Source organism: Amblyraja radiata, chromosome 9 (genome assembly GCF_010909765.2).
Source record: "Amblyraja radiata isolate CabotCenter1 chromosome 9, sAmbRad1.1.pri, whole genome shotgun sequence".
Classification (NCBI taxonomy): domain Eukaryota; kingdom Metazoa; phylum Chordata; class Chondrichthyes; order Rajiformes; family Rajidae; genus Amblyraja; species Amblyraja radiata.
In genome coordinates, this window is record NC_045964.1 from 12,178,012 (window position 1) to 12,191,141 (window position 13,130).

At 41.9% G+C, this 13,130-nt stretch overlaps 1 protein-coding gene across 2 annotated transcripts in view; it reads right to left on the reverse strand.

Annotated features, from left to right (window-relative positions):
* Window positions 1-13,130, reverse strand: part of dnajc17 (DnaJ heat shock protein family (Hsp40) member C17) — a 107,458-nt gene that overhangs the window by 55,386 nt on the left and 38,942 nt on the right. For both annotated transcript variants that reach the window (XM_033026690.1, XM_033026689.1), the window contains 5 exons: window positions 10,543-10,630; window positions 8,622-8,698; window positions 3,699-3,795; window positions 2,861-2,910; window positions 307-384 (listed from right to left, as the gene is read on the reverse strand). In XM_033026690.1, coding sequence (XP_032882581.1) covers window positions 307-384; window positions 2,861-2,910; window positions 3,699-3,795; window positions 8,622-8,698; window positions 10,543-10,630 — 390 coding nt within the window. The remainder of the gene's footprint in view (window positions 1-306; window positions 385-2,860; window positions 2,911-3,698; window positions 3,796-8,621; window positions 8,699-10,542; window positions 10,631-13,130) is intronic.

Here is a 13,130-nt window from a genome sequence, read left to right on the forward strand (position 1 = left end):
CTCATCATTGTTTATTGATGCATTAAGAAAAAGCCTGATAAATTTATAATAGAGAATGACGTATGCTGACAGAGTTGAATAAGCATAGTTTGTGTGGAGCAAGTGTGTGGGATGGAGCACCTGGATTGAAAGTTTGTTACTACTGTGTTATGTAACTGCTGATGAGTAGCATGTATTTCAAAATATTCTCATCTACCATGTAAAGTGCTTCCATCATAACACATATGCTTGGATAGATACTAGGTAACTTATAGAGGAAAGGGACGGAAGGGTTGTTTGTCCAATGACCCCACTGAATGACCTCACCTTTTGCAAAATTGATAGGAGAAATTCGTGAGAATAACCACCATTTAATTCATCATCCTTGTTACACTTCCATTTCAGCTATCAAAGAGAGAAAAAGATTAATTCTTTGACATTGAACAACACTTACAGGGTTCAGTCTCGGCATCCCTTACCAACAGAAGCAGGCTGATACAAAGTTGAATAGCTGCGCAAGAAATATCGTTTAATGTTAGGTCTTGCCCTACTCCATTAAGGGCCTGTCCCATTTGGTGATTTTTTCGGCGACTGCCGGCATCATTGACTGACGTATCAGGTCACCAAAAAATTTGCGGCGTGATGACGTATTATGCACGGTGTTTTTTCAAGTGTCGCAACATTTTTTTTGTCACCCCTGGATTTTGAAATGTTCAAAATCTTTTGGCGACACTGAAATGACGCCGGCAGTCGCCGAAAAAAAATCGCCACGTAAGACAGGCCCTTTATAATTAAACTTTTGCTACCGATACCTCCCCTGGTGACATCAGCAGCACACCATAGTAACAGTGCCACATCTTTAGTGGCACATCTATATCTATATTATTTTATTATTATTATATTACTAAAACTCTGTTTGTTTGCATGCGTGTGCTTGATATTTCAAAACCCCGCCAAATTTTTGGCCCACCTTACTCACCATTGTCCTGGGATGTAAATGAAACAAGTTTCGTTCAGATTGATGTTATATTTTACAAGTTATTGACATTTTAAACCTTACAAATATCACTTTTCAAACCACTTTTCCGACTTACCCTGCCCGTCAGCCACGTTTGACGTCACAATGTCATCCCGAATCTCATTTACATTTTTTTTTAAAATCACGAATTTCAAATAAATTCCGTTTTTATCAAATTCTTCTGTTTTCATTAACAACTAACATTGTGTTTAGATTCTTTTAAAGAAAAAACACGATTTTCATTGAGAATTCTATTTTATAAAAAACATTGCGATTTGCATTGTGGGGATGGGTGGGATAGGGGGAGGTGAGGAGTGGGGGAGCAGGGGGAGAGAGGGGGTTAGGGAGGGAGAAGGAGGGGTATTATTGGGGAGGTGAGGTGAGAGAGTGGGGGGAAATAGAGGGAGAGGAGGGGGGAGTGGGGAGGTAGGGAGTGGGGAATAGAGGGAGGGCAGTGGGGGAGGTGAGGAGGGAGAGTGGGGGGAGGTGAGGTGTGGGGGAGCAAGGAGATAGAGGGAGAGGAGGGGGATATGGAGGGGAGAAGGGTTATGGAGGGAGGGAGGGAGTGACTGAGGGTAAGGGAAAGGAGAGGGAGGGAGTGGGGGAGGGGAGGAGGAGAGGGGAAAGAAGAGGGGTGAAGAGGAAGGGATGGGAGTGCTGGGGGATGAGGGGAAATGGAGGAGGATAGGGGTAGGTAGAGGTATGGCGAGGTAATGGAGGAGGGAAGGGGAAGAGGGAGGAGGGGAGGGAGGTGGTGAGGGGAGGAAGCAGAGGAGGGTTGGTGGAGGGTGGGGAGAGGGAGGACAATGGAGGAGGGGAATAGGGGACTCAAGAGGGAGAGTGAGATGCGTTCACATTGATCTTATATTTCACAAGTTATTGCCATTTTGAACTTTAAAAACGTCTCAGTCGTGCTCCCACTTGCAGGCCGCGTCTGCGCAGTTGGGAGAGGGTTGCTGTGACTCGCGTCACAACGGGGATCTCTGGCGTCAACGGGAACCCGTTAGCCGCACCTGCGCAGTTGGGGGCTATGGGTGAGTGGTGGAATATTGCCTTGGGGGACAGGCATAACGGGACCGCACCTGGTCTGGTAACTTATAACTCTTGAACCTAGGGTACCTTTTTCACACAAACTGATGGATGTATGGAACGAGCTGCCAAAGGAGGTAGTTGAGGCTGGGACTATCCCAATGTTTAAGAAACAGTTAGTCAGGTACATGGATAAGACAGGTTTGGAGGGATTATGGGTCAAACGCAGGCAGATGGGACTAATGTATCTGGGACATGTAGGCCGTTGTGGCCAAGTTGGGCCGAACGGCCTGTTTCCTGCTGTATGACTAGTTTGTTGCATACACGAAGGACAATAATTCAGTTGCATTAACTGATGTGAAGGGTAGTTGATGTGACAGTTGCTTTGGACCAAGTGGGACACTATAATTGTTCAAAGTGTGTTAGAGGAGAAAGAAAAAATATATATTCAGTGACATTTCTCATAGTTATCCGCTGACTGCTGTGGGATAACCAGATCCTGACTGATAGGGTTGCAGTTAATCAGCAGGCACAGTCCAGTGGAGCAGCCCATCTTAAATGTGATCTATTGTAGATCCACTGAAGCCTAAAGCACCTTCTGTTGGCAAGTCTGCACCCTTCAGCACAGATAAAAGAAGAGTGCTGAAATGTAAAAGGAAATCAGGGAAGATTAGAAAAATATTCAAAACCAGAAATTAAAGGGTAACCATTCCCCTTAAATAAGTAAATATAGTACTTTCTAACTAATTGCATTCTTAATTTCCTAAACCTAAGCGTGAATAACCCTGAAACATACCATTGGACATTAACAAAAAACATGAAAACTAGACTTACTTTCAGTTTTGGGGTCGATTTGTTTTTGGAATCTGTTTGGACATCAGAACCTGGAATAAAAGGAAGCTATATAACTCAAAATGGACATTTACAAAACAAGTAGTTGTGTAAGCGCTCCCTGATTTTTTCATCATATCATCATTCAAACAGACGCTGCAAGCAATCGTAATACCCAAGGACTTTTTTTTTCTATTTGTGTTGTTATTATACTATACCAATTAATTAAAAGTGAACACCTACTAATTTACCCTCACATTCATCCTTATCTTGCTTCTCTTTTTTCTACAGAAACTCCATTTACCTTCCTCCCATTGACTCGTTCCCTGAATGCTCCAAGCTTACCTCTCCCCAAATCTCTTGGCAAATCTCCACTCTGCTCTTCCCCGAGGTCCTCCCACTTCCAATCCACTCTTCACCATTACTGTGCTCCGTAGAACATTCCACAAATATAATATGGCGTTGAGCACACGTTCACATCCTTTCTTGCCCCCTTTCACATCTTTATAGTTTACTGTTGATCTGCCAATGTTTTCTAATCTAGTCTCCACCAGACCTGCTAATGAAATGCCAAAAACTGTTATAACATTTGGCCTAACCAGTCCTTATTTACAAAACCAGTTTCTCCACAGAAACAATTGATGCTGCAATAAAGAAAATAAAGCTCCTATCAATGTGCTACTGAACTTTTTAAAATGTTTAAGAATTCAAAAGTAAAGGTTATCATTTACTGTGCATTAACTCCCAAATTAAATATCATGTTAAATGTCATGTGCCATCTATCTGCCCATTCTAAGAATTTATAGTGAATCAAGCCTCCTGCTGAACAGGTACCATTTACCTCTCAACCTCTGCTCTCTTTCCAGCATTATCTGTTCTTTGATGAGCCTCTGCTGTTCCTGTAAATTTCTGGAGCCCTCCTCCCTGAGTTTTGCAATCTGCAGGAAGACAAGAACCTTATGTTGGCTTGTAATGTATCTGAGGAATTAATCAATATTGTGATTGACAAAGAACAAGACGGTGCCAAAATTCTGGCCAGCATGACAAGCCAACAAAAACAAATCTAAAAATGCAATTCCTGTTTATATTAATCCACACAATTTAGTTGTTGGTGCTTCCAAATTTCTACCTCGCTTTCTCTCCTGAGAGCACAAATATTTTCTGGGTACAGTTCTTGGTATGTCTACTGGCTCCTGATTGAAGCACTATTGCTTGTAGAATAATATCAGCAGACATTTCAAACATAATATAATGGAGTCTACTCATCATTGATACTCCCCTCTTTCTGGTGGGAGCTGCTGGGGAACTCAGTAACAGAAACACCAGCTACTTCTACATCTTCCAAAATTGTACCTTTTTTTGGGTCACTTAATCAGAACATGATTCAAGGGGATTTTGGAAGGGAGGAGCAGGAGTGAAGGATAAGGCATTAAACCTCAGAACAGTGAACAGTACACAGTGCAGCACCCGAACAGGCCCTTCGACCAACAATGTCTATGCCGAACATTAAGCCAAGAGCATGATTTTTCTATGTAGGAAGGAACTGCAGATGCTGGTTTAAACCGAAGATAGACACAAAAAGCTGGAGTAACTCAGCGGGACAGGCAGCATCTCTGGAGAAAACGAATAGGTGATGTTTCGGGTCGAGACCCTTCTTCAGACTGAAAGTCAGGGGAAAGAGAAATTAGAGATTTAGAAGGTGATGTAGAGAAACATAGGACAAATGAATGAAAGATATGTAAACAAGCAACAATGATAAATTAAACAGGTCATTGTTAGGTGTTTGTGTTCAAAAGGGAACTGCAGATGCTGGAATATCGAAGGTACACAAAATTGCTGGGGAAACTCAGCGGGTGCAGCAGCATCTATGGAGCGAAGGAAATAGGCGATATTTCGGGCCAAAACCCTTCTTCAGACTTCGGCCCGAAACGTCGCCTATTTCCTTCGCTCCATAGATGCTGCTGCACCCGCTGAGTTTCCCCAGCCATTTTGTGTACCATTGTTAGGTGTTTGTTAGGTGAGAACGAGTTACAGACAATATGACTCAACAAGTTGACTTTGAAGCTGGTACGACTTGGGTGGGGGAGGGATGGAAAAAGAGGGGGGAAACAAGGGTTATTGGAAGTTAGAGAAATCAATAATCCTACCACTGGGTTGTAAGCTGCATGAGCAAAATATGAGATGCTGTTCCTCCAATTTGCATTTGGCCTCACTCGGACAATGAAGGAGGCCTAGGGCAGAAAGGTCAGTGTGGGAATGGGAAGGGTAATTAAAGTGTTTGGCAACCGGGAGATCAGGTAGGTCTCGCCGATGTATAAGAGTCCACACGCTTGATTGTATTTAATGTATAGTGTTATCCGATGTGATTTGATGGCATGCAAAACAAAGGTTTTCATTGTATCTTGGTACAAATGAGAATAATAAACCTAAACCTAGTTTAATTTATGCAATAGCAGTGCTATAACAATTTGGAAGCATGCTTACAAGCATCAATTAAATAAAAATGCGGTTAATTTGATTTTGAGAGGTGCTGGTGAAGGGACGATATTGACCAGGACAAAGGAGAATGTCGTCTTCTTTAACTAGTGCCATGTGAACTTTAAAATCCATCTGAATTATTTGGTTAAACTTATCAGCTGAGCCACTGCACTTGCAGCAATGTAGCACTCCCATATTACTTATTAAATAATATACAACACAAAAACTATGACATGAGTTACCTACTTCCCTGCCTCACCACTCCCCACTTCACTTTACACCAGGTACCTTTTCTCTCCATTATCAGTCCTGATGGAAGGTCTCAACCTGAAATGTCAACGATTCCTTACCCCCACCCTCACAGACATTGCTCAACCAACTGAGTTCCTCAAGTAGTTTCTTTATTTTTTGCTCTAGATTGATGTAAATGACTTGAATTTAAACTCCCAGCTATCCTTTTCGGTTTGAACATGGCTTTGTGTCAGTAGTTTAGAATTTTGACTATCCCAAAAATGTGACCACTGTTCCATTACCTGCTTGAGTATTGGAATGACATTTATTTCATCAATTCACTTCATCAAGGGGCTTGCTTCAGCCAAATAAAACCTAGCACACAGGACGAACGTGAATAGTGCAAACAAATATTGTGACATTAACCTCAGTGACAATGTGACCAAAGCACAAGAGGGTGATGTGGGAATTTTATTTTGTACATATATTTATACCAATAATTTTAAATGCAATGAAGATAATTATTTAAATACATGAATTTTCCTTAATCACTGTTTAGACTTGGAGACAGGGAAATTACATCAGTACACACATACAAAGTGTTACAATGACATATGCCAGCAGATTGGTTGGGCGATGGAGTGGAGGCCATACATGGATGGGTACAATGTAAAGATCTAGATGGTTTAACACAGGTTCATCAATGAGAAGGCTAAAGATTGGAGTCAAAGAAACAAAAGTTAACCTTCAGTTCTTTATAGATCGAGTGGAATGGGTCTGTGGAGCAGTTTGTGAAATAAAAGCTTAACATTTGAAGTGAATTTGGTTTGTATTTTACCATATGCCAAGTAATCTTGTCTTAGATCACTGATGTTAAAATGTAACCAGCGTCATCATTTCCCCTTTTTGAACATAATTGCAACATTTATTGGACACCCACTCGCAAAAAGAACTGGAGATTCTGTCCAGTCTCTCATTAACTTAGGAAGCATTCTTGTGGACTTAGTGCCTTTTCTATTCTGAGCAATGTCAAACTTTGAAGTAACTCTTCATCTGTTTTTAATCATATCCAATCCTTTGCTCATTTCCTCTTTTACTCTGATACTGGCAGTATATTTTTCTTCGGCTCATTTAGTATCTCAGCTCATTTAGTATCTCAGCAATATCTTTCACCTCCAGCAGATGAAGTTCTTTTTAATCCCTGATTATCCTTTTATTGATGATATATTCATGGACTTAGAAACATGGAACATAGAAAAATAGGTGGAGTAGGCCATTTGGCCCTTCGAGCCAGCAACACCCTTCAATATGATCATGGCTGATCATCTAAAATCAGTACCCCGTTCCTGATTTTTCTCCATATGATTCCTTTAGCCCTAAGAGCTAAATCTAACTTGCTCTTGAAAACATCCAGTGAATTGGCCTCCACTGCTTTGAGTTGGATGAGTTGCCAGCTTATCTCTTCTTGTGCACTCCCTTATTTGCTGATTCCTTTGTCAGTGTTTCAGGTTGATTCCCCACATGACTTGCAACATTATCAGGCTTTTCACCATCTCAGGATGGCACAAAGCACAATACATCCAATGAAGTGATTTAGAAACTTTTACTTATTGTAATATAGGAGATGTTGCAGCTGATTTATGGAGAACATGCTCTTCCCAGCAGCCATATGATAATTACCACTATTCCATATTTTTGCAATGATGCGAAATCAAGCATCTGTAAGCAAAGTGGTCTCCTTTACATCGGCAATATCAAACACAGACTAGGCGACTTTCACAGCACACTTGCCCTCAGTCTGCCTTGGCCTGCCTGGTGGACAATCACCTTTTGTTCTTCTTGGGTACCTTACAATCTAACGGTATTACCATTTAATCCTCCAATTTTAGATAACACCACACACCTCCCAATTTTAATTTTCTCTCCTTTCCCTCCCCCCGCGTTCCTGTGGCCACCCCCCCCCCCCCCCCCCCACCCGCTTCTCACACTATCTCACCTTCCTTTCCCCCCCACCCACCTCTATCCCTCCCTCTGGCATATTTCCCTCCTGCTTAACTGACACTCTTTTATCTCCTTGTCTTTCTTTTGTCTCCTTCAGTTCTCTTTTGTCACTCTTTAGTCTTCTTTTCATTTCTAGTCTGTCTACCCATCTGCCAATAAAAATCACCACATCCTCACCCACCTGTATTCACCTATCACTTGCCAGTCTTTGTCCCATCTCAACCTTCACCTCTTTCCCAGCTTTCTCCCGCCTACAAATATCAGTCTGAAGAAGCTTCCTGACCCAAAACATTGCTTATCATTGTCCTCCAGAGATGCTGCCTGAGCCAGCACTTTCTGTTCTACACTAGATTCCAGCATCAGCAGTTTCTTGTTCTACATAGCCGAGTTAGAAGCTTGTTGCATCAGGTTCATTGCAGAAAACCGAGAATGTAAATCTATTGAATTATGAATCTGACCCTTATATGAACATTTCATTTTAACCTCTAACCTACTACCCCTTGGGAGGTCTGCCAATCTTTGATTCCAATCAACTTGGACTAATTCGCTTTGCAACACGTCAATTAACTCTCATCTGGTCGAGTATTTCGCCTTTGATTTTTCAAAAAAAAATCCTCTCTGACCAATCTTTATTAGGATCATTGAAGTGCCTCACTATCACAACTCATTTTACTCAATCTTTCTTATGTTTTACAGAATAAGTGAACAATAGAACTGAGCTGCTACAATAAGTTAACTTATCCCTCGATCATGTAGTTAATCAGTATAAAATGTTTACACTGATTAACTACACGATTATACGCAGTACAAATCAATTACTTCTTGCAAACACAGCTCATTTTCAACCAGGGGCTCACTCCTATAAGGGGACAGGTACATGGACAGGACATGTTCGGAAGGATATGGGCCAAATGCAGGCAGGTGAGACTAGGTGTAGATGGGACATGTTGGTTGGTTTGGGCAAGTTGGGCCAAAGGGTGCAAGTTGGGCCAAAGGGTCCATTTCCATGCTGTATGACTGTATCTATAAGAGTTTGATTTGCTTTAGCACTTACCACTTCATCGAAATTCTTTGCAATCTTAATATCTTCTTCCTCAATGAGCCGGGCTTCCCGCTCACGAGCCTCCAAGTCTGTAATTGAATCATAATACTGCATGTAACTAAGTTTCTGTACGACAAAAACCTATAAGTTCTAACACAGGGGGAGAAAGATCAACTATGGCACATCGTCTCTGATGCTGGGTTTCAAAAGGGATCACATTTATTTGCGCAAGGTCACGGAAATGTTATGCTCAGAGGCAAAGGATGTTCATAGTCTTTAGGAAAATGTCTTTTTTTTAAAATATATTGTGTCCAGGTAAAAGTGAGCCAAGGTAACTGCACTTTAATCAGAAGAACACACCGCACTCCAAAAGCCCATATTTTCCTGTCTGAAATCGTGAACTGCATCGCCTTTGATAAGAGTTGCAACCAATATTTCTGGATGGGATTGAATGAGATGAAGATTGTGGTATGTGGTATCAACAAGCTGGGGTCAAGATGTCAAAATGATTTTTCTTTGCATTTGTACTGATAACAGCCAAGCAAATGTTTCATCTATCATTCCTGTCAGGTTTCAGACATTGCGAGCAGCTCTGGCTGCAAATCAGTTCCAGTGGTTCCCCGGTGTCACAGTCTAAAAGAAATTGCAAAGTACCTGAAACGATCAACCCGTCCACACAAGAATCCAAATGTCTCAACATACATATAAAACAAGTTTTATAGTTTAGTTTAGCTTATAGATACAGCGCGGAAACAGGCCCTTCGGCCCACCGAGTCCGCACCGACCAGCGATCTCCGCACATTAACACTATCCTACACACACTACGGACAATTTACACAGGCACCAAGCCAATTCACCTACATACCTGTACGACTTGAGTGTGGGGGGAAACCGAAGATCTCAGAGAAAACCCACGCGGTCACGGGGAGAACGTACAAACACCATACAGACAGCACCCGTAGTCGGGATCGAATCCGATCTATGGAGCCGCAAGCGCTGTAAGGCAGCAACTTTAACGCTGCGCCACCATGGCGAAATGGCCACCGTAGGAAAAAGATAAAAGGAAATTGTACTGAATCTTAGCCAATATCAACATCCAGAACATGAAAGAAGGCAATAGGGCATGTCATCTAAAGGCAGCACAGTGGCGCAACAGTAGAGTTGCTGCCTTACAGCGCCAGAGACCTGGGTTCGATCCTGACTTCAGGTGCTGTCTGTACGCAGTTTGTACTTTCTCTTTGTGACTGCATGTGTTTTCTCTGGGTGCTTCGGTTTCCTTCCACACTCCAAAGACGTGCAGGTATGGCTTCATTGGCTTCGGTAAAAACTGTGAATTTTCCCTAGTTTCGTAGGATAGTGCTAGGGTAGGGGGTGATCGCTAGTCAGTGCGGACCCGGTGGGCCGAAAGGTCTGCTTCCGTGCTATATCTCCAAACTACGCTAAGCCTAAGGGAGAAAAGCAGTTATTTAGTTGTCTGTTGATTGATAGATATACTGTGCTGGAAATATCAGCATTTATTGTCAATCCCCATTTGTCCCTAAAGTGAAGAGGCAATACAATTACAATGGTGAGGTACCTTAATGCAGGTTCCGCAGCAAGACTTCCTTAACTTAATGTAACTAATACAATCAAATGTTATACTCCAAGGCAGATAGTTAAAGTAGTTCTGTCTTTGCATTGTCCTATCAAAGGCTTCAAGATTAGGCTTTCATTGTGCCACAGAAAAACTTCAAGGCACATTGAAATTCTTTCAATAACGCCAAATCCTTTCTACAGTTATCCGTGGATCCAGCATCATGCAACCCACCCAGGGATGCCCCAACATTTTGCAAGCTCAATCCTTTGGTACCTTATTTGTGGTGAGGGGTACCTATATTTGCTTCAATTGCTTATAATGCTTGTCAGTGTACCTGCTTTACTTTCTCGCACATACCATGCTTTACTTTCTTTCTTTTGCTGTCGAGTTTTCGATCTCTTTCTGCTGCTCGCTTTTTGGCTTTTCTAATTTGGTCATAGGCTGCCTTGAGGTGAAAGAAAAATGAAGTTAGCATACTTATCACTGTTCTACATGTGAAATACAAGCTGAAGTGATTTAACTGAAATAACCTGCAATTGGCATGCACAATGTACATTCTTTGTTGCCAGCATCTAACAATACAAAGAGCAATTTCTGTATACCTCTCAAAAACTCCTGAATGAAATTTTCTTTATGGTCCCCAAGAACTGCCAGCAGTGGTCCCGAACATAGGCTCCCATTCGCTTGCCTTCCAAAAGACCAAAATAGGCTGAAAGCCACACCGGTGAGATAGGCAGAGAAAATAGCACTCATAATTTTGCATCTAGGTACCAGAGGTGTTCTCTCACTATAAATAAATAACAAAATATAGTAGAATATCCTCTTACTGATTTTTTGAGATGCAAGTTAAGAATCAACAGCAATGCCTGTGCATTTTATAAGGAGCTCTGTTCGAGTGGAGGCATTTAGGGGAAAATAAATCATTCAAGGAATTAAGAGGAAAATAGATCCATAACATAAACCAAAATAGTTTGCCAGTCGAAAGTTTGGGGGCTGATATCTCTTCTTTTTTTTTTGATTTATGGGATGAGGGCATTGCTGGCAAAATCAACATTTAATCCCCCACCTTGTGTCCCATGAAATCAATTTGGCAAACTGCTGCAGCACTTATTCCCCTAGTTCGTTTGAGTAGGAAATTCAAAAAATTATAATGCATTTAGGAATTGTGATATATATATTTCCCAGTCAGATGGTGTGTAATTTGGAAGATAACTCACAGCTGGTGATTTCCCCCAGCATCTGCTATTCTTTCACTACCCAACATTTAGAAGGAGATTCATCACAATTCCTGAGATTAGCTGCAGAACATCTTGTGAATGGTGCACAATGTGGTGGTGGTGGTGGTGGAAGGCATGAATGTTTATGGATTAAACGCTGCAACCACAATGCTTGGTTGACAGGTGGCTAAATGTAAATGTTCTGATCCTGTGTGCTGTTGAACTTTGTTTCATTGACAGCACATTGCTAAGCAGATGAAAGAGCAACCATGATAGGATCAGAGCATACCTGGAACATATTCCAGTAAGGTTGCATTTACAGTGCATTCAGAAAGTATTCAGAAACCCCTTCACTTTTTCCACATTTTGTTTACATTACAGCCTTGTTCTAAAATGGATTTAATTATTTTTTTTATCATCCATCTACACGCAATACCTCATAATGAAAAAGCGAAAATAGGTGTTTAGAAATATTTGCAAAGTAATTAAAAAGAAATAACTGAAATATCACATTTGCATAGGTATTCAGACCCTTTGCTATGGCACTCAAAATTGAGCTTTGGTGCATCCTGTTTCCATTGATTATCCTTGAGATTGGTAAATTAAATTGATTGACATGATTAGGAAAGGCATACACCTGTCTATATAAAGTCCCACAGTTGACAGTGCATGTCAGCAAACACCAAGCCATATAGACAAAGGAATTGTCCGTAGACCTCCGAGACAGGATTGTGTCGAGACACAGATCTGGGGAAGGGTATAACACAATTTCTGCAGCATTGCAGGCCCCAAAGAGCACAGTGGCCTCCGTCATTATTAAATGGAACAACTTTGGAACCACCAGGACACTTCATAGAGCTGACCGCCCGGCCAAACTGAGCAATCGGGGGAGTAGGGCCTTGATCAGGGAGGTGGCCAAGAACCCGATGATCACTCTTACAGAGGTCCAGAGTTACTCTGTGGGAGAAACTTCCAGAAGGACAACTATATCTGCAACACTCCACCAATCAGGCCTTTATGGTAGAGTGGCCAGACAGAGGCCACTCCTCAGTAAAAGGCACATGATAGCCCACTTGGAGTTTGTCATAAGGCAACTAAACAAGATTCTCTGGTCTTATGAAACCACGATTGTACTCTTTGGCCTGAATGCCAAGTGTCACGTCTGGAGGAAACCAGGTCATCAACTGGTCAATACCATACCTACAGTGAAGCATGGTGGTGGCAGCATCATGCTGTGGAGATGCTTTTCAGTGGCAGGAACTGGGAGACTAGTCAGGATTGAGGGAAAGATGAACGGAGTAAAGTAGAGAAATCCTTGATGAAAACCTGCTCCAGCGTGTTCAGGACCTCAGACTGGGGCAGAGGTTCACCTTCCAACAGGACAAGGGTCCTAAGCACACAGCCAAGACAACGCAGGAGTGGCTTTGTGACAAGTTTGTGAATGTCCTTGAGTGACCCAGCCAGAGCCCGGACTTGAACCCGATCAAATAGCTACGGAGGGACCTAAAAATAGCTGTGCATCGACAGTCCCCATCCAACCTGACAGAGCTTCAGAGGATCTGCAGAGAAGAATGGGAGAAATTACCCAAATACAAGTGTACCAGGTTTGTAGTGTCATACCCAAGAAGACTTGAGGCTGTAATCGCTGCCAAAGATGCCTCAACAAAATACTGAGTGAAGGGTCTGAATACTTATGTAAATGTGATATTTTAGTTATTTATTTTTAAT